Consider the following 22,287-nt stretch of genomic DNA (forward strand, 5'->3'; position numbering starts at 1 on the left):
CAAACGTTTCTTTTGGCAGTTAATAAATCGTTATGACAGTATTATATCGTGACGATAGTATACAGAATTCTGTGTGCTTGTATATTGTGCTAATTTTTATGAAAAATTAATAGCGACTGTGTATGTGCTGTTATATATGCCATTGCATTCTTCTTTAAAAACTATATTTACAATTTAGAATTGATAAAGAAGTGCTAATGTGACATCAAGTGCTCAAGCCTTCGAATTATTTCGCTCAAATTGTACTAAGTAGTTTAACTCAAGGTAAAATCTTGATAGCGATCATAAAATTTATAACAACGTAACGGTAGATACTAGTTACATAAATCGTTCGCGAAGTAGCGATTTGCTACATATATAAGCTTAATTTTGACGACAAATCGGAAGCTGCAGTTCAATCGCCCCATCCCATTATTTTTATGTTATCAAAATTTTAATTAAAATCAAAATTTTTTTCAACACGTGTATTACAGCGCGATTGTGTCGCGTGCTCTTGAATTCAGACAGAGAAAATATGGACACGCCGGATTTCGTGGAATTTGCAAAGGCGACTATAGACTATGTCGCGGATTATACTGAGAGTTTAAGAAGCAGAAACGTATTGCCGGATGTGGAGCCGGGTTATTTAAGTAAATTATTGCCGAAAGAAGCGCCGAAAAAGTCCGAGAGATGGCAGGAAGTGCTCAAAGACGTGGAACAATATATTATGCCAGGGGTAAATTTTTAATCCTTTTTTAGTCATAAGAGATTTTGTTATATCACATTAGTAAATTTTTATACTTAAGAGTTGCATCAATAAAATCACGATTCTATTCAGAAATAAAAGAAAAAAGAAAAAAAATAATTTTTTTAAATATATAAATAGATTCTTTTTAAATATATAATTAGAAATAAAAAGGAGGAAGTAATAAAATACAATAAATTAAAAATAAATACTATTAATCTGTGCGGTGTTGCTTAAAGTTAATACTCTAATAGTCTAGTTGCTTCTCTCTTACAGTTTGTCTTTTTGTTTTATAATTTTGGTTGCTCGTATTAAAAAAAATTTTTAATATCTAAATTACGAACATTCTTTTTGTTATATTGTTATAAAAAACAGAAGATAAGCTTTTATCATTTCCGTCAATATGTGCAGATAACACATTGGAACTCGCCGCACTTTCACGCATATTTTCCAACGGCTAATTCCTATCCAGCTATCGTCGCTGAGATTTTAAGCTGCGCGATTGGATGCATCGGTTTCAGCTGGATAGCATCTCCGGCTTGCACCGAGCTCGAGGTCATTACGTGTAATTGGCTTGGCAAACTGTTAGGGCTACCTAATGAGTTTTTGAATTGCAGCAGTGGAACAGGTGGAGGAGTCATCCAAGTAATTATAGCAATCTATATATATAGATATAGATCATTATTTACTTACACAGTGAGATCATAAATTCTACATTTTTAAAATAAAACATAGAATTGCATCGATGTTTTTAATCTAACACTAAATTGATATTGATTACTAAAATAACGCAAAAAAAAATGACAAAAATAATGGGCTCGTCCGGGATTTGAACCCGGGACCTCTCGCACCCTAAGCGAGAATCATACCCCTAGACCAACGAGCCATTGTTCATTTGGATTATTATACAGTGGACACAGAGAAAATTAATAATTTACAGCCATTATAAAAAATCTATTTTATTTCCTTTGAATAAATAATTATTATAATAATTTATAATAGATATTTAATAATAAATATAAAAACTATCACAAATCACAATTTTAAATAAAACTTGTAATATTTTGTATTATGTTTCATGTGTGTTATACAACTCTTTTTATTACAAAAATTTATTTTAATTAATTTAATTTTCTACTTACAAAAATTCTTCTTTGTATATTCTAATTTTACTATCATACTGTTAATATAAATAATTGTACATTTTAGTATATTTAATATTGCATACTAACGTTTCTTAATGTTTAAAAAATTTAGTTATATAGAACTTAGTTTATTAATTTCATTAATTAATTTATTAATTTTAGGGATCTGCGAGTGAATGTACATTCCTTTGTTTATTAGCTGCGAAAGAGCACACAATACGTCGAATGAAACGTCTTCATCCAGAGGCGGACGAGAATCATATTAAATCTAAATTGGTCGCATATACTTCCAGTAAGTATCAATAGAAATAAACAAATTTTGAAAATGCGTGTATTATTCGATAAAATATTATTTATGAATTCACATATATAATATCGATTGTATATATACAGGAGGTCTCATTTTAATTGTCTACCTCGAATATCTTGTAAATGACGTTTTTGTGAAAAATGTTTTAGACAAAATTTGTTTGGTCCTGAAATAGCCGTAAAAAAATTATTATTTGTTTTTGAAAACATTCGTGCATACAAACACTTGCAGCAGCTTAATGCTGGCAGTACTTAAACTTTAAAGATTCATAACTCAGGAAGTTCTCATCGTTTGTAAGATGGTTTGTAACCAGTATTTCAAAAACGTTTTGACTATAAGAATATACCATAAAACATATGGGTTCTTGTTTAAGGAAATCAAAATGGCCTTATAACGTTTTTTTACTTAAGGTCAAATAAAAAGTAGTTTTTTGTGGCCCCTTCAGGACCAAACAAATTTTGTCTGAAACATTTTCTACGAAAATGTGTCATTTACAAGATATTCGAGGTAAGCAATTAAAATGGGATATTCTGTATATATCACACTTAATTAATTAAAGATTAATTACTTACCTACATCTTTATGCCAATTTTACATATTTGCATAAACATGTTTTTTCTCCCGACTGCTGCCAACCTTCGGTTGTTAAACATTTGAGTAAACGCCGTAAATATTTTTCCACACATTTTCAGATCAGAGCAATTCGTCAGTGGAAAAAGCAGGAATTTTAGGATCAATGCCAATGAGGTTGCTACCAGTGGACGATAAGTGCTCTCTGCGCGGAGAAACTTTGAAGAAAGCGATACAGGAAGATTTGGAGAAAGGCCTTATACCGTGTTACGTCGTCGCTACTTTAGGAACTACTGGCACCTGTGCGTTCGACAATATCGACGAGATAGGACCAATATGCGAAGAATACAATATATGGCTGCACGTTGACGCTGCTTACGCGGGTAGATATAATGCAATTTATCTCTTTTTTTAATTAAATCTACATCTCTGTTTTATATATTCGACGTAATACGTTACTTCAAATAATCGCTAAAATTTATTAGTACATACAAAAAGATTCATGCTATTTGATTAATCACCAGCTAAAATTATAATTGCACGTGGTCATTATAAAAATTCATCACTTTAATTAATTGTATTGATTCAGGTGCAGCGTTTGTTTGTCCGGAATTTCGTCATTTGATGTCCGGCGTTCAGTACGCGGACTCCTTCAACGTAAACGCTCATAAATGGCTACTTACAAACTTCGATGCTTCGGTAATGTGGGTAAAAAACTCGAGACGACTTATAGAAGCGTTCAGTGTTAACAGAATATACCTTGCCCACGATAAGGAAGGACTTGTACCGGATTATAGAGTAAGATTTGATAAATCTTGTCAACACAATATTCTTATCTTAATAGAGACTATCTTTTTTAACAAAGTAATTAAAAATGTTCTCCATTCTTGTAAATCTTGAATTTTTCATAATATAGAATTGGCAGATACCGTTGGGTCGGCGTTTTCGTTCGTTAAAACTGTGGTTCGTTATGCGTATTTATGGAGTGCAAGGACTTCAGGAACATATTAGACACACCATAAAACTAGCGCAACTTTTCGAGAAGTACGTCAGGTCGGACAACAGGTTCGAAATAGTCACCGAGGTCGTTATGGGTCTTGTCTGTTTCCGTATCAAAGTACGTTTTCTAAAATAAAAATAAAAATTTAACCTTTAATCATAGATTTTCTTATTCTCTTATTTTATAAATTTTTAATTCAATTAAGATCAAGAGACACGGTAGTGTCTCGCGCCAAGTATACGCGGAGCGAGACCGACCGTGACTCTTTTACGCGACGCAACGGGTTGCGAGTACTCGAGATGTTGAGATCTCGATAACGAGTGAACGGATAGAGCTAACAAGAGGGTCAAAATAACTTGCTTGACACTTTTTTAAATAATTATTATTTATTTTTATCCATTACAATTTTCGAAATTTTTTCTGGTTTTTATTGAAATATACAGATAATTAATTTTATAAATTTATTTTCATTTTTACTCCTTCGGTAAAAATTCGTACAAGTTAATCCTCAGTAGTTCTAGTGTTAACTAAATTTATTTCTATTTAATTTTAGTAATTAATTAATGTCATAATATTAGAATCTCCTTCTTAATCAGTGTTATAGTTTTAATTATAAATTAAATTATTTTGATTATAATCATAATTTTAACTTTAATTGTAACTTGGCTGAATTATTTCTAAGATTTCTGCAACAAAAAAGATTATTCCTCTTTTCAGGGTGATAACAGTTTGACAAAAGAACTCTTAGATCGTCTGCAGACTAGAAAACAAGTGTATCTCGTCGTCGGCACGTATCAACATAAACTTGTAGCTAGATTCGTTGTGTGCAGTCGATTATGTCGGGAAGAAGATATCGCTTTTTCATGGAATGAAATAAGCAGTCAGACGACGGAAATTTTGCAAGAAAAACTTCATAAAGAATCGATGAAAAATATTGTGAAATCGACGGATGACATTGCGACAAGGATAGAAAGTTTGAACTTAGAGACAAAGGAAATTTCGCAGAAAATATCATAACACTGATCTTTCATCCGAAAAATTTACGCAAATAATACAATATATTATATCGATGTTGTATTATGTATATTATTCTTTGTGTCTTTAGTTTTTGTAAATTGTATGCAGAGTTTGCATCAATGTAATATTTTAACAACGTAAGATTAATTAATACAGATTAATTTAAAAATTCTAATAATATCGAGATTACAATAAGTTATGAAGCGAAAAATTTAGATAATGTTATCACGTAGAATACGCGCATTTAGATTCGTAATCGTAATCGTAATTTTTACACGAATGCTTATCGATTCATTATTTGTTGATTTTGACAATGTAATACAATGTAATATTAATTTTCAATTACTCAGATTTGTGTTTTCTGGATTCTTGTGTATACACTGAGAAAAAAATACTGTTACTTCAATTAAATGTGGAATCCCGGGGTGCCAGAAACATAAATAGTTGATTCAATTGTATAAATAGTTGATTCAATATCTATAGTGTAGTCGTTTTAATAATTGAAATATTAAAACGACTACAAATAGTTGAATCAACTATTTATACAATTGAATCAACTATTTATGTTTCTGGCACCCCGGGATTCCACATTTAATTGAAGCAACAGTATTTTTTTCTCAGTGTATATATATGTCGTAGGCAAATGGTTATTTTAGGAAAATAGCTTCTGACTAGGCAAATGCTATCTGCCTGGCCAAATAGGTTTCACCAATTATTCTTGCTATTTTCCTAGTCAAATGCTATTTTCCTAGGCAGATGCTATTTGACTGAACCGCTGTTAGGCAAATGGTATTCCGCGAAGCATGCATTGGTGGGTAATTGTTCAGTTTAGCTACCCCAGCACAGAAATCGATGAAATTAGGCTTATTTGACGCGTTTTTGCACGAAACGAAAGAATCTGGCAGAAAAAAGTGTCGCTCTGCCCCGCGAAGCGAGATATTAATCGTTAAAGTTGACAGGAATTAGGTTATGATTCCTGTCATATTACCGACGAGATGTAGCGACCATGAACATGCCCCGCGACAACTTCTCACTGATTTCAGAACACGCCTTCGGCGTATAGATTAGTGACGCGCTTTAAACAGTTAAATACTTTTAAAGCGCGTCACTAACCTACATAGGTTAGTGACGCGCTTTAAAAGTATTTAACTGTTTAAAGCGCGTCACTGAAGTGCACCAATGCATGCTTCGCGGAATACCATTTGCCTAACAGTGGTTCAGTCAAATAGCATCTGCCTAGGAAAATAGCATTTGACTAGGAAAATAGCAAGAATAAATGGTGAAAGCTATTTGGCCAGGCAGATAGCATTTGCCTAGTCAGAAGCTATTTTCCTAAAATAACCATTTGCCTACGACATATATATATTTTAAGAAACAATCTGCTAATATTGATAAGTTAATTACCAGTAGCAAATTTTAACTATTTATATATAAATGTATATGTATACATTACACTCAAATTATTTTACAGGAAAGTTTTCTCCATTGTTCTTTTGATATTTATTAAAATAAATTCAACAAAATTTAAAAAAATAAAAAAATACGTAATTATTTCTGTTTTAATTAAGTTATCAAACTTTGAAAGTAAATTAGAGTCGTAGATAATAAAACTGATGGTTTACTGCTATTTTTCTGAAAAGCCTAGTAATTTTGTTAAGTTATGACTCATCGCTCGTATGAATGGAAATGAATAAACACAGCTATTACATTAATTTGTGTTAAAATATGCTTTAAAAGACCTTATAATTCTCGAGAATTCAGAATAGAATTCTACAATAATTTTATATACGTGAATATTGACACATATTAATATTACATACGTGTCTATTATGTTTCTCTATTACACATTATAAAATAGAATTCTGCACTAAATTCTAATATGGACTTCTAACAGGGACTATGTGTAGTCATTATGTAGTCCCTAAACCTGCTTAATTTATTTAGTGTGATAATATACGTTTAGCAACGCATAAGAAAGAAACATTAAAACATTATCCCGATTATGTACAATCAAGTGTTGCGGTAGCGTCGTCGCAAAGTACATAAAATATAAATTGATTTGTACTGTTTGAGTTATTGCCTATATTCAGGGGCATATAACCGCGGCGCGGCGCTACCAAGTAGCTTTTCCGGAATATTCTTTTTATGCGTGCTTTTGATTAAGATATCTCGCAAACAAAAGCCCTAATAAAAAATCTGACGAATTTTTTTTATGTATTACATATATAACGTTAATGCGAGCTTTTCTGACGTCATAAATTCAAGATGGCTGCAGTGAGTGAACAGGAGCCTTTAATAACGACGAAATATTCGAAGATGCAACTTCGGACATTTATTTGACATTATGTTAGTCAAATAGACGGTTAATAATAACAGCGCATAGTTAACCAACTAAATATTATGTAGCAGCAATTCAATGTGACATGTACAGTAGATAGTAATCGAACTCATTAACATCGCGAAAATATATTATGTAAAATTATATTATTAAAAAGTAGGGGAGATCGGGGCACCGTTTTCACAATTTCGGCATTTGAGTTTTTAAACAACTAATTTTCATGATTAAACAGTACTAATATAATAGAGAGACCCTTTCTCTACATTTTCATGCCAAGAAAGCTCCTGTATATTGTATAGTTTCTTTGTAATAAGTGAAATACAAACATGCTGCATTGTAACCAACTTGCCCCGATAGTAGGTTGACTATGCGACAAAAGTCCATGTTAAATTAATGAAAACGTAATAGAAACACAAAACGGGTAACGGATATGTACTTCTTGATAAAGATTGTATCTTTTAAAGTTATTTTATAATGATCGAATAGCAAAATGCTGTTGCAGAAAAACAATTGTAAACTATTTTAGATGTAAACATTAGACGTTTATTTTATCGACTACAATTGGCAAATAATCATCGTGACGATTCAACCATTGGTTTTGGTCCGATTGATCGTCAAGACATTAATAATCTTTGATACTTATATATATAAGCATCTCATTTTTTAAATAATTTAAATTCCACTCTTAAAATATTTAAAAAATGAGATGCTTATATATATATATATATATATATATATATATATATATATAAGTATCAAAGATTATTATTAATATCTTGACGATCAATCGGACCAAAACCAATAGTCGAATCGTCACGATGATTATTTGCCAATTGTAGTCGATGGAATGAACGTCTAATGTTTATTATATTGTTGGCGAATTACGAATATACTTTCGGTTTAGTTTAGATGTAGCTTTCTTTGTCATAAAAATATTAATATAAATATATATCTAGCTTCTGTCAGCATTGTAGGTAGCAAATCACATGCTCACACAGGTCTCACGCGCGCGGCAACAACAAGTCAAGCTAAGCGTGTCTTGATATGAGCCAACATACCCCATTCCTACGTACGTTTTATTTCAGTTATTTTATTACAATAAATTACTGTTGTTAGTCAAAATAACATGTCGTATAGCAACAGAAACTTTTCTTTTAACTAATGATACGTTACTTTGATTTACTTCTCAAGCTAAAGAACATTAATACGATATTTTGAAACGCTCGAAAATTTACTTGTCACCTCTTGAATCAGAGTTTTCTCTTTTTCTATTGTAATACTTGTCTGATTAAAATAAAACTTTGGGAAAAGTACCTATGTCATATAAGAGATATTTTGTGATAACTTTTCCATTGTTTTTTTCACTATAAATACATAAACGGAACGCATTGCCAACTTGCCTCTTGTGCCAACGAGCCCCGGTCTCCCCTAAATGGAAAATATATAAATTTTTTTTGCAGAATTTGCATGGATTTAATATTTTTTGTAGGTTTTTATATAACAATAAATTTTACAACATGTATCAAGATATAATTTTTTAATCAATTTCTGATTGAGTGTTTATACGGATTGCAAGATCGAGTGGTGTGAGCAGCGAAGAACTGTAACATATATATCAACGATTTGTTAGTAATTAACTTATGATGCATTGAATAAAATATTTGACATTTACTTTATTATTATGTTAAATATTTCATGTCCATCATATGTATGCGCATATCTTGCGATGATCAGTACTTATTTTTTGGAGCACCATGATATCACATGGCTCTTCGCCGATTATATAACTCTACCATGAGTAGGACCATTGGTGCGGTGATGTGGCTCTTTACCCAAAGGATTAAAAATTTAACGGGGGCTAACAGTATTCGTTGCACTATGTGAGCGGACACGAAAAATATCTTTTTTATCGCCTATTTATTCATTTTCTGCCATAGGCGTTTTTATCAACTTTTTTCAAGGGGAAGGGGGCAGAGAGTTAATATATTGAGAGGTACCATTTTTGCTTCCTCATAGAGGAAGCTTTGTTTTCGTAAATTTCGTATATGAACCTTTGATTGCGTATAAAGTTGGGTCTAGTCAACCAAATTTAAAAGAATTATATATGAAATAGGGGTAGAAGAAACCAAAGAAAAGATTGTTTTGAGTTTTTGATGCTAATATGTTCAGAGTGTTTTAAAACGTCAAAATATCGCATTAAAAAAAATGTCCGTGTGTGTGTGTGTGTGTGTGTGTGTGTGTGTGTGTGTGTGTGTGTGTGTGTGTGTGTGTGTGTGTGTGTGTGTGTGTGTGTGTGTGTGTATGTACGGATTTGATGTTTGTGGTTGCTCTAACTTCCGCAAATATTGAGATATCGGGCTGTTTTCTTTTTTAATCGATAGAGTATCATTCAAGGAAGGTTGGTATTGAATTTGGCGATGATCGGTAAAGGGGTTGTTTTTTAAAAAAAATTTTGAATTTTTTTAGAAATGTCCGTGGTTGCTCTAACTTCCGCAAATATTGAGATATCGGGCTGTTTTTTTTTTTAACATTCTTCTTTGGATTTGATTTTAATCATCTATTTAATTATTAATTTGTGAAACTTTTTAAATATTTAACAAATTTTAATTTTCTCGCCGAGTATTTTAAAGTTTTAAAATATTGGCTTAGTTATACTTTTACATTTTAGCAGAAATATTGCAAAATGAGAAGATACGGATCGATTGAATTAGAGAGAAATGGTTAAATTAAGATTCTTTTCTCTCTCTCTCTCTCTCACTTACGAATGTTACAACTTTGCTAGCTCCGAATGACGAAAGCTTTTATTTACGTCGTCGAGAATCGCGATCAAGAATTTCATCCTGAAGAAACTGCAGTCTCCTTCCTCGCAGTTTAGGGTAACTCCGGTATTTACGCCGCAGATATCAGAAAAAATAGAAGGAATGAAGGTACTTGCTCGCAATTATTCTGTTATGTGCCTTTATGCCGTACACTGAAAAAAAATACTTAGATCCAAGAAAATATTTTTTCACATAGTACCAATGGCTTATTTACTTAATATAATCACATATTTATTTAGAATTAGATATTTTTACTTAATTTAAGTAAATTATTATTTTTACTTAATTTATGTATATTATTTTTACTTAATTTAAGTAAAGATATCTAATTCTAAATAAATATGTGATTATATTAAGTAAATAAGCCATTGGTACTATGCGGAAAAATATTTTCTTGGATCTAAGTATTTTTTTTTCAGTTTATTAGTATTGTGTTGTAATTTCAGTTCTTTACTGTTAATATTAACGAAACTGTCGTGAGTTGAATCGATTTCTCACCGTAGTAAGAAGCGCAATCTTGTGTTACGACCTACGTAAAATGATTAATGTAGGGAATGCTTTAAGTTTCAATGGTTATTTCATGATACATAAGTGTAGAGGGATAGTAAATAATGGAATACACCAAAATACACAAGTGCATAGCTCTTGTATTTTTTGTTTAACTTAATATCTTGTATATATCCCTCCTGTTTAGGATATACGGCAAGTTAGCATGCGGGATTTATGCCATAGTATTACAGACACTTTGTAAAACTCGAAATCTCCTATGTGTTCTTTTTCCTTCTTTTTTTGGATCGTATAACAATAATCTTTAATACATCTATCGCTCGAGCGAAATGTTTGAAACGTGCAATTTGAAACGTGTGTTTTTAGTACCTATCTGCTAAACAATGTATAAGATATTAAGTATTGTGATTTTATTTTACATATTTATATTCTGTAGTATAATAAAAAGTGATGATTATCTTTATGGTCACATATATTTTTCAAACTATCACGCATCTCACGATGCTTAATATATTTCGACGTAAACTGAAAAAATAAAAAGTGTATGTTCTCTACTTTATGTTCTTGATATACTTTATCGCCAATGTATAGATACACATGTTTCTCTATAAATTAGTCATACCACGAAATCAAGTATGTGTCAGTCACGAAATATACGTAGCCCGTACCCCAACAGGGGGATAGGAAAGAGTAGGGGGTGGTAAAGCTAGAGAGAGCGAGAGGGATGAGAAAGCGAGTGAGAGCGAGAGAGACAGAGAGAGAGAGAGAGAGAGAGAGAGAGAGAGAGAGAGAGAGAGAGAGAGAGAGAGAGAGAGAGAGAGAGAGAGAGAGAGAGAGAGAGAGAGAGAGAGAGAGAGAGAGAGAGAGAGAGAGAGAGAGAGAGAAAGAGAGAGAAAGAGAGAACGAGCTTGCAGTATAAATGTAGCCCGCGCGAGTACCACCAATCATTCGCCCTCTGACCTCGAAACTCACAGAGCTCTTTCTGGTCTCTCTCCTCTTCAGCAAAATGACGATCGTGAGTATCTAATGAATAATCCATTCAAATTAATTAAATCATCAAATTATATTTGCTTCGTGAATAGAGCACGCTTTCTCTCTCGTTGTCGTTCATTCCTTCTTCTTTTTTTTTTAATCGCCTTTTCCGTTCTGCCTTTTTTCCCCACGAGTGAAAATGATATTTTGCAGAGTGATAAAGACCGGCTCGGTCGAAGCAGGTGTTATGAAACTTTTTAGAATGGATTCCGATCGGAGAATTACTTCATTAGAAAATATAATAGAAATCTAGTAAATAACTGAACAATTTTGAATCAAAATCCATTCCGAAAATCAATCATAGAATATAGAGCATCGAGCCGTAACTGGGTGTTGATGTTAGAATATTCTACATTTAAGTTAGTAATCCGAAAAGTTTTGTAATACGTGCTCAGGTGTTTAATCGCAAACGATATCGATTTCTTTTTTTTTTCTTTTAATGAAGCGGCATAACAAGGTGAGAAAAAATTTGTACTCGCGATCGTAACAACGAGAGTATAGTTTTTAATTACCGGAATCGGTAATTAAAGAGAAAATGTCTCGAAGACACAAAGGAGAAAAAATTTTCGACGACGCGAAGAGGCGCGATGCTTCTTGTGCTCATCATTTTTTCTTTTACGAGAATCCGGATAACGTCATGTTTTAAATTTAACCAACAAGAATACGAGGCAATTTTAAACATCCGCGTCTTCAATAACGTCAAGTTGTAAAAGTCAATATCAGTACTAAAAAGCTCGATGGAAAGTTCGGAGAGCAGTTCGTTTATGGAAGACAATTAGTCGTTGTCGTCGATCGCGTTGCGGACCGGACGCGGGATACCTACACCCTGACATTTTAGACGGATAATTAATTAATAACTTGGGAGTTATTAATAAATGGAAGAGCTATATGCGATTCGAAGCAAAAACGCAAGGAATCGCAAGTGTTCCTGTGACAAATTCATAATTCACGCGAGATAATCTTAATTCTTTTTCAGACGTTTGTGCAGCGATCCTTAATTATCTTCGCCGTTCTCCTGTGCTATTACCAGTCCTGGGTCGGCGCGGTGGACTGCAAGTAAGTGCCGTATTCATAAGCTTCTTTCTTCTCCCCGTGTCGCTGGAAGATAAACGGAACCGGATATAAATCGCGGGGTCACTGTTGCAGGAAACACCCGTTTGCCGAGGGATGCCGAGGTATATCGGCGAAATGAGGCGCTTGGTACCCTTACCTGTTATGCGCGCTATAGGGTAACTCCAGTATATACACCGCAGCTAAAGGAAACTTAATTTATCGAGTACTATTTACTATGTTTAAGGCAAATAAATTATACCAATAAAAACTTTATACTGTCTACTACTATAAAAGAATAGAAATATAAAATATTCATTCTTTGTATTTAATAAAAAAAACTTTTAGAAACTCTTGCATTTTTGCCATATATCAGAGGAGTGATGGGTTATATGGCATTCATGGGTGAAATATACGCCTTATAAAAAATTACAAATAATGTTTATAATTAAGGCAATAAAATGTCATAATAAGTTATAAAATGTGTGTAAGAAGTTTATTAAGATGTAAGAATAATAAACAACTTATAAAACTGAAAAAATTTAAAAAAAAATAGAAGAGCGATAGATGTATTAAAGATTATTGTTATATGATCTAAAAAAAGAAGGAAAAAGAACACATAGGAGATTTCGAGTTTTACAAAGTGTCTGTACTATGGCATAAATCCCGCATGCTAACTTGCCGTATATCCTAAACAGGAGGGATATACAAGATATTAAGTTAAACAAAAAATACAAGAGCTATGCACTTGTGTATTTTGGTGTATTCCATCATTTACTATCCCTCTACACTTATGTATCATGAAATAACCATTGAACCTTAAAACATTCCCTACATTAATCATTTTACGTAGGTCGTAACACAAGATCGCGCTTCTTACTACGGTGAGAAATCGATTCAACTCACGACAGTTTCGTTAATATTAACAGTAAAGAACTGAAATTACAACACAATACTAATACACTGAAAAAAAATACTTAGATCCAAGAAAATATTTTTTCACATAGTACCAATGGCTTATTTACTTCATATAATCACATATTTATTTAGAATTAGATATCTTTACTTAAATTAAGTAAAAATAATAATTTACTTAAATTAAGTAAAAATATCTAATTCTAAATAAATATGTGATTATATTAAGTAAATAAGCCATTGGTACTATGTGAAAAAATATTTTCTTGGATCTAAGTATTTTTTTTTAGTGAAAGAGACTGCAGTTTCCCCAGGATGAAATTCTTGATCGCAATTCTCGACGACGTAAGTAAAAACTTTCGTCATTCGGAGCTGGCAAAGTTGGAACATTCGTAAATGAGAGAGAGAGAGAGAGAGAGAGAGAGAGAGAGAGAGAGAGAGAGAGAGAGAGAGAGAGAGAGAGAGAGAGAGAGAGAGAGAGAGAGAGAGAGAGAGAGAGAGAGAGAGAGAGAGAGAGAGAGAGAAAAGAAGAATCTTAATTTAACCATTTCTCTCTAATTCAAACGATCTGTTTCTTCTCATTTTGCAATATTTCTGCTAAAATGTAAAAGTATAACTAAGCCAATATTTTAAAACTTTAAAATACTCGGCGAGAAAATTAAAATTTGTTGAATATTTAAAAAATTTCACAAATTAATAATTAAATAGATAATTAAAATCAAATCCAAAGAAGGATGTTATAAAATCTGTCTCTCTATCTCTCTTCCATCTTCGTTCGTCTATTGAAGATCATTTAATTAGGATTTGGATTTTCCATTTATTTCATAAATTTCAATAAATTTTAATAAGAATAATGCTTATTAATTCAGATAGAATTAATTTATGGGGCTTTCTCGATTGTTCTAGACTCTCTATAGGAACAATGAAGTTTATCCTTCCAACTCCGAACCCAACTCTATCCATTCGCGCAAGAACAGGTTGCGGGTGAAGGACTCGAAGGATGCGTATCTGGACGACTATTGATTCGACGATCACTGAATATTATGTCGGCGCGATTCGCAAGGAGATGACTGACTGATCGCAACTTTTTTGTTCAGGTTGTGAAGAACTGGGAGTTAAGAAATAAGATATTTAATTTGATATAAACTATAAAATCCTATAAATTATCAAGTATTAGAAACGTAACAATATTAAAGTATCAAAGTAATAAAGTATTAAATATCTTATTAAATAAAGTATTAAAAGCAATAAAGTATTAAAAGTAAAATAACGATAAAAAATAATTATTCAGAAAATGCAAATTTTAAATTTCTTGAATTTTTGACTTCTTGAAGTTGATTAATCTTGAAACAAAGGTGAAAACTATAAAAGTGAAGAATTGTAAAAGTGAAGAACAGATTTCGACAAATAAAATCGTAGATACTCTAGCAAATTTCCTCATAACCCTCGGAAGATAAAATACCATCTGAGTTCGATACTAAAAAGGGAAACAGTTCCCATCCATATGGAATTTTTCGATTTATGTAAAGCTCTGCCAGACAAACGTATTTTTAAATAATATTTTTTAAAGATATATTCATGCAGATTTTTACTCTTGTATAAATTAAAAAAAAGTTATATCTAGTTGTCAGTTATAGAATTATTTTAATTGAAAAAATTAAAACCCAGGGAAGGCAAATATGCTCCTCCTTCCCGCCACTCATAGGTACCCATGGCCTTTTGCCCATTTAGAATAAAGCAAATATGTATCTTAGTATTAAAAATAGAAAAAAGACGAGCTGGCGAAAATATAATTAAAGTAAACCAGTTCCTAAGTATGTGACAGTTTTATTTTCTAAATTTATCTGATTCGGATATGTTTATGCGCGAGGAAACCATCACATTGACGTTCTAATAAACAGAATATGTTGTCAAACAAAAGAAAGTGAGAGAAGTTGAAAGTAATACTTACTGTGCCTTTGTGCGGCCAGTTTAGACATACAGTTCTATTATCGCAAGTCGTTTGAAGAGGCTACAACGTGACTCTTCTAAAATGGATTTTATAAGATCTGGTGCGGATCCGTGCTCTTTTGCGAATCCAGGTATTTCAATTATTTAATTAGCTGCATAAGCATAATAAAAATACTCTAAATTTACTTATTTACTAATTTCTTAAAGAAAATACAATAAAATAAGATGCGGAATTCATAAATGTTTGAAACCAAAACTGCTACACATATACTTGATCCTATAGTAATGTATAGTTCTCAAAATTAGATTATTATCTCACATTTTTTATTAACTGACAACATTCTGCGCATCTTCTTATAAATGCACGAAATATAATGTATCTAGCATAAAGGTCTGAAAACTGTTTGCATTTTACAAATAATATTACAAGCATGCAATTGCTATAATAATTTTAATTACAATATATATCATTTTTTTATCATGTATTTACTCATTACATTTATATATTATTATTTATTACTTATATTTCTTTATGTTTATCTTTCTAATTATTAGAAGAGGCACGTGTAATCCATGCCGATTTAGAATTGGAAGTGGATTTTGATTCAAAAGTTCTTAAAGGAAAAGTGATTTTGACTATAGAAAGAAAATGTTTTATTGAGAAAATAGTGAGCTGAAATTTTCTTTCATATTGAGTAAAATTTTAACTGCAGGTTATTAATATGTAATATTGAATAATTATAGATTTTAGATAACCACGAACTTGTTATATCAAGTGTCACAAACGCGTCTAAGGGAACACCTTTAAAATATTCTATTGTAACTAATCCAGCTAATCCTGCCTTTGGAACTTCATTGCACGTAGATTTATCACAATTTATTGGTACTACTTATAACCCTGAGTAAATATAACATATTTTTAAAGAAATATATTTACTAAAAGTTATTAATTTAAGAATTGAATACAAATACAATACTTTCAGATGTAAAATTGAAATTAAATATACAACAAGACCAAACTCTCCAGCATTATATTGGCTGACAGCTGCGCAAACTGCTGATGGTTTATATCCTTTCCTATTGTCTATAACAATAAGGTAAATCGGCTAAACAAAGATGTTTTTTTTACATGAACGTAGAGTGTATAAAAGCCTTTATTTTCTTTTAGCTAATTTACGCTCGATCATGGTTTCCTTGCCAGGACACCCCATCTGTCAAATTTACGTACTCTGCTAAGGTTAGAATTTAAACACAGATTGTAGGGAAGAGTTGCCGCGAATGCGTAACGGTCGCCTAAATCGTACCTCATTAATATTTCATATTATTACTTAATATAAGCAACATTTAGTATAACAAAAATATGAAATAAATGAGAAATGAGTAATATAGACAAAAGAACTGATTATGTCTTATTGTTTTGTGCGTGTTAACAACATTTTAAAAAAGGTTCAACTGATGTAAATCTTTGATCAATTTATATGGCTGATAATAATGTATATAATCATACAATTTTGTTGTAAATTTTTCTTTTTCATAAAAGAAGGTTTATTGTAGAATATTTTACATTCTTTGCATATTTGCAATTATTATAATGATTAAATCGATATTTTTATAAAGTCCATCAAGTTTCCTAAATCATACCATCATAGGAATTCCTGTATTGTGCCGGTACGATCTAGGAACTCGTGCTATATACTCATGGGCACGCATTTCTACATTACGTGACATATAATTTAAATTTTATGTTAACACGACAGTGATGTTCTTACATTTTCATTATTGTAATTGATTAATTATTAAGTACTTAACCATTTTTAAAAATAAATTATTAGTAAAGCAGGTATAAGTTAGTGATTCCTTTCATTAATCTTATATTTTTAATTATTTTTATTCATAAATTCGGTACTTTCAATGAGGTATAATTTAAAAGACCCACAGGTACGATTTAGGCGATCGGTTGCCTAAGTCGTACCTTTTGCAGCATGTTATAGAAAGACTTATAACAAATTAATTTGTTATTGGTGAGAGGTTTAAACATGTAATAATAGGCGCCTGAAACATCAAGCTACAATTTCCAACGGTTGTTTACGTACAATCACTACCAAATGGAAAATATAATAAAAAATAACTTAAGTAGTACGCATTTGGCAACTCTTCCCTATGTGTATACTTCATTTATTTATTTACATTAAATCGATTAATTATTATTATTGACATTATTGATAAAAGTAATGATTTGCGAAGTAATGGCATGCGCTAGAGAAATGGAAATTAGATATTTTTAAACCAAAATGCCCCTATATTTTCATTAAAATTGCTTCAGTTAAACTAAAATAAAATATATATTTAACTTTTATATACGTATATATTATTTTTTAGATTTGGGTACGAAAACCTTTTACAGTTCTAATGTCCGCCCTTTCGCGAGATATACACAAAAGTCATCCGGAACTAAATGTACATGAATTCCGTCAAGAGAAACCGGTACCATCTTATGCGGTGGTTATTGCTGTGGGTTCATTACGGGAAAGAGAATGTAATAAAAGAATAAGTATATTTGCCGAAGAGAAAACTTTTCAGTCTCATGTCGATAGATTTCGTTACAAGGCGATTGAAAACATGTTGGTGTATGCCGAACATAATTTATGTGGACCTTATACGTGGGGTAAAATATTGACTAGATTTTTTAATATTATTTATTTGAATTAAAATTAAATTTTTTTTAATTTTTTAAAACTATTTTGATAAATTTATTTAAATTTATACACGGAAAAAGATGAAGTTGCTTCAATTAAACGTCGACGTCACGGACTGCCACAAACAAAAATATATAGTTAATTCAGTTGGATATTATTAAACCAAATATTTAAATTATTAAAACAATTATCTGATGTTTTTTATTCATTAATATTGATGTTGCAGCAATAGATTTTATCTCAATTTACACTGATGCTGTTGAAACAACATCATTTTTTTCCCGTGTACGTATAATAAATTTTTGTTTTTGTGCATTATCACACTGCACACCCAAGTGTGTTATTTTAGCTAAAGCTCTTCTTACGCATTTTTTGCCGTTTTAAATCATGTTATTTAACACGATTTAAGGATGTTCTAGATGGTTAGGTTAGGTCAGAGTGATGGAAATATTAAGAAACACCGATATTAATTTTTCAGAGGTCTAAAGACAAAAGAAAATGTATATAAATAGTTACGGCAAGTCTAATAAAAAAAAAATAATAATATATATTTAAAAAATAAAAGAAATTAAAAATAAAAAAATAAAAATAAAAATCTAATAAAAACATTTTTAAGAGTGAATTTGCCCTAAATTTAACTTAATAAAGTAAAATCTGTAAAAAATTATCAAATTAAGTAATTAAAAGTCCAATCACACAATAATTTCACTTTTTTGCGAGTTTTTTAACTATGTAATTTGTTTCAAATTTTGTTGCCATACTTTTATTTGTTGATGATATACTTGTGTGTAAAATATCATTTTATTGGGAGCATTGTTTAATTTTTTTACAATTTTCTTTGTAACGCAATAAGGTTACGTGTTAAAACTCGGACATTAAAAAATTGATAACTTTTTACCTAAATTGTAAATCGATCTAAAATTTGACTCTAAATTTTGAAAGAAAATACAAAATTATGATATTAAATTTTCATGAACTTCGTACAATAGCATTTTGACAAACCATCCAGAAGACCCTTGATTTTATACGATTATGCGTGTTAAATGATGTAATTTAACACATAAGAGAACATGTAAAAAAGCGTCGGTCAAATGTGTCATTTTTAGGTGTTTCTGCATGTAAAAATAACACATTCAGGCTGCGGTCCGATTCACGCTCACAGCGTTGAAAGCATCGTTCTATCTGTGTTTGATATTCGATGTGCAACGAAGACAGAATAATGCTTACAGAGCTTGAGTGTGGATCGGACCTCAAATTTGCAGTTCAATTTTTCTATTGTTTTTTGTTATTACGTTTAAAATAATATCTCTAGGTAGATACGATATATGCGTGCTTCCACCAAGTATCGCCCATTTCGAAATAGAATGCCCATGTGTGACATTTGTTTCACCGCTTCTACTTGGCGGAGATTCTTCTTATATCGTCAGTTCTCTGGCTCGGAACATCTCACAGAGCTGGGCAGGAAATTTAGTTACATGTTGCAATTATGAGCATTTGTGGTTAAATAAGAGTTTCAGCATTTTTATTTCCAGGAAAATTAAACGCAAAATGTTATATCATGAAGACATAGATGTTTTTCTTCAAAGGGAAGGATTAAAGAACCTGAATAGTTTGGTAAGATATTAACTTTGACTTATAGGTAAAGAAATAAAGTAATAAATAATGTTATCAATTGACAATATTTTACATTGTATGAATTATAAACACACATCCATGTTCTTGAATTCTTTCTGGACTATTTTCTAAAATTGTATTGTGTAAATTATATTGTAGATTCCGCGAAAACCCGCAGATGCCGTCTTGCTAAGATGCTTATTACCCAATTTGAAAGGCACCTCAGAGTTACCTCATATAATCACTAAATATGTACCTTACGAAAGGGGATATTTTCTCTTATGTCATCTAGAGCATATATTAGGAGGGCCGACAGTATTCGAACCATTTCTTCAGTCTTATTTTAATGATTTTTCACGCCAAAGTATCAACACTACAGATTGGTTAAACTACTTACGTCAAAAATTTCTAGACAAAGTTGAGGTAACATCTTTTTTATACATTCAAACTACAGTTTTATCACTATTTATATGTTTAGTATTAAAAATTATGACTTCTATTAAAAATTATGATTTCAGCTATTGGATGGTGTTGAATGGCGCGTATGGTTCAACAGAATTTTTTTTACATTTTCTATGCCGGTAATGACCTTATGGGAAGAAAAGTGTTTCACGTTAGCTGAAAAATTGATCAAATATGAAACCCGTGATGTGCTTCCTTTGACAGCAGACGTGAATAACCTTCATGACGTTCAGAAAATAATATTATTAAAATGTCTACATTCTTCTCATAGAAGACTGACCACAGAAACACTGAATTCTATTCCCGCTAGTTTCTTTCACTATAGCAGAAATTATGAAATACGGTAAATATATGCATATCCTCATTCAAATTGATTCGAAATTGCTTAACGTGAAGCGAACTTATTTTGCAGATATCTTTGGCTGCTATTGTGCATTAAAGTTCGATGTGATGAGAAGGTTAAACCAGCCTTAAAGTTTGCCGTTAAATATTGTTCGCCAAATTATGCATGTTGTATATTTAAATATTTGTGCAAATGGGAAATAATGCGTCCACAAACGATGAGAATATTTCATGAAAATGAAGAAAAAATGTTGGATGATACCCGGGAGAAGTTAAACAAAATTCTATACCCATCAAATTTATTTTTGTCAGAATTAGTCTGATTTTGTTTTTAATGGGTAAGTTATTAGTAACTGTAATATAATATAATTCTCTTACTATATAAAGGAATCTCTTAAAAAATGTAGAAATATTTACAAAACAGGTGGAGACAAATTTCTATACCACGCGTTTATTGTAAAACACTTTCATTGGAATTTAAATATAAAAAGTTGTTTATTTTTTATTTGGGAGTTGCAGAGCCAATGATAGGAGGTTATAGCTGGATTCGCAATAATGCATGACGACAATTCCCATTGAATCGTCGAAAAATATTTAAAATTGTAAAAAAATATATCTTTTATATACAGAATATCATGTAATTAATGTATGCGGAATAACATGTAATTATCGTAGTAGTATAATTTCTTGTATTAAACATAAATATATCAGCATAAATCTTTAAACTTCATTTTTCTCACAATATGGACAACGTATTACTTCAACTAAAATATCAGATCTTGACAAAGAGATCGAATTTTAGATATACATTAAATAAATTCTTGATACTATCTGCTTGAATCGCGTATGCGTAGATCGCATTTTGTCCATTCGATGAATAATAATTATTATGTAAATTAAAAATAGGAGTGCGACTTTAATGTACGCGACATTTTATCAAAATTCCGTAGATGCGTTGACAGATCTACTTAACTTATTACATAACATACCGAAAACGTTTGTTTATATCTCATGTATTAGGCAAGAAGTTAATTGCTACATCTTATTTCGATTACTTCCCTTGTACTTTGCAAATAATTTTTTTAGAAACACTTTAATCAAATTTGTATTACGAGTGCTCGTTTTCGCGCATGAGCGACACTCGTTCCGGAACAGATCCGTCCCACAATGCTCCGTTATAATAACGACGAAATATTCGAAGACGTAACTTCGGTCCGGTATTTATTTGACATTATGCTAGTCAATATAATAAATGATTTAATAATAACAGCGCACAATTAATCAACTAAATATGCAGCCAAAATATACACATAAATATACACATAAATATACACATAAATATACACATATACACACTGCAAATTTAAGTGTGTTATTTAGCTAAACTCTTCTTACACATTTCTTGCCGTTTTAAATCACGTCATTTAATACAGTATGACACACAATATATACTGGAAATAGAACCGACTTAAAATATAGCACATAATGTTGGTAAAGATATTCTCTTTTAACGATTAAGAAATCCCATCGGGTTTCACGGACTATAAGGTGGGGTGATATGGTCAACATCCTGCCTCGATATATTCTCAGAAAAAGATCTTGTTACTCATTGGACAGGAGGCTGAGGGAGCGTCAGAGGTATTCTAGACTCTAGAGACAGTCCAATTAGGAAAAATGGGCGATATAATGAACATTCCTATATGAGGCGGAATTGGCAATACTAAATAAGGAAGAAACATAACCGATTAAATCATTACAGTAATAATTAGCTACGAATATCTCTAATTTAAGAATAA

The 22,287-nt window shown here is 31.3% G+C and overlaps 2 protein-coding genes, 1 long non-coding RNA gene and 1 other non-coding gene across 4 annotated transcripts; 3 read left to right on the top strand and 1 right to left on the bottom strand.

Annotated features, from left to right (window-relative positions):
• Positions 1-514: 514 nt before the first annotated feature.
• LOC139780928 (aromatic-L-amino-acid decarboxylase) lies at positions 515-4,766 on the top strand. Its single transcript, XM_071719673.1, has 7 exons — positions 515-715; positions 1,136-1,369; positions 2,032-2,161; positions 2,872-3,132; positions 3,339-3,547; positions 3,666-3,866; positions 4,467-4,766. The coding sequence occupies exons 1-7, from the start codon at positions 515-517 to the stop codon at positions 4,764-4,766; spliced, it is 1,536 nt and encodes a 511-aa protein (XP_071575774.1).
• Positions 1,539-1,610, bottom strand: Trnap-agg (transfer RNA proline (anticodon AGG)). The gene has a single exon. It is a non-coding gene; the product is annotated as a tRNA-Pro (tRNA).
• A 10,661-nt stretch (positions 4,767-15,427) lies between the features above and the next one.
• Positions 15,428-16,464, top strand: LOC139780935 (uncharacterized). The gene is made up of 4 exons (XR_011720383.1): positions 15,428-15,508; positions 15,933-16,045; positions 16,122-16,279; positions 16,361-16,464. It is a non-coding gene; the product is annotated as an uncharacterized lncRNA (long non-coding RNA).
• LOC139780934 (leukotriene A-4 hydrolase-like) lies at positions 16,465-21,158 on the top strand. Its single transcript, XM_071719682.1, has 7 exons — positions 16,465-16,614; positions 17,757-18,042; positions 19,386-19,687; positions 19,847-20,110; positions 20,206-20,492; positions 20,562-20,829; positions 20,916-21,158. The coding sequence occupies exons 2-6, from the start codon at positions 17,787-17,789 to the stop codon at positions 20,812-20,814; spliced, it is 1,362 nt and encodes a 453-aa protein (XP_071575783.1). The 5' UTR covers positions 16,465-16,614; positions 17,757-17,786; the 3' UTR covers positions 20,815-20,829; positions 20,916-21,158.
• Positions 21,159-22,287: the final 1,129 nt, after the last annotated feature.

This window comes from Temnothorax nylanderi, unplaced genomic scaffold (assembly GCF_030848795.1).
Source record: "Temnothorax nylanderi isolate EJ_2023f unplaced genomic scaffold, tnyl_v1.0 TNYL_tig0306_pilon, whole genome shotgun sequence".
NCBI lineage: Eukaryota > Metazoa > Arthropoda > Insecta > Hymenoptera > Formicidae > Temnothorax > Temnothorax nylanderi.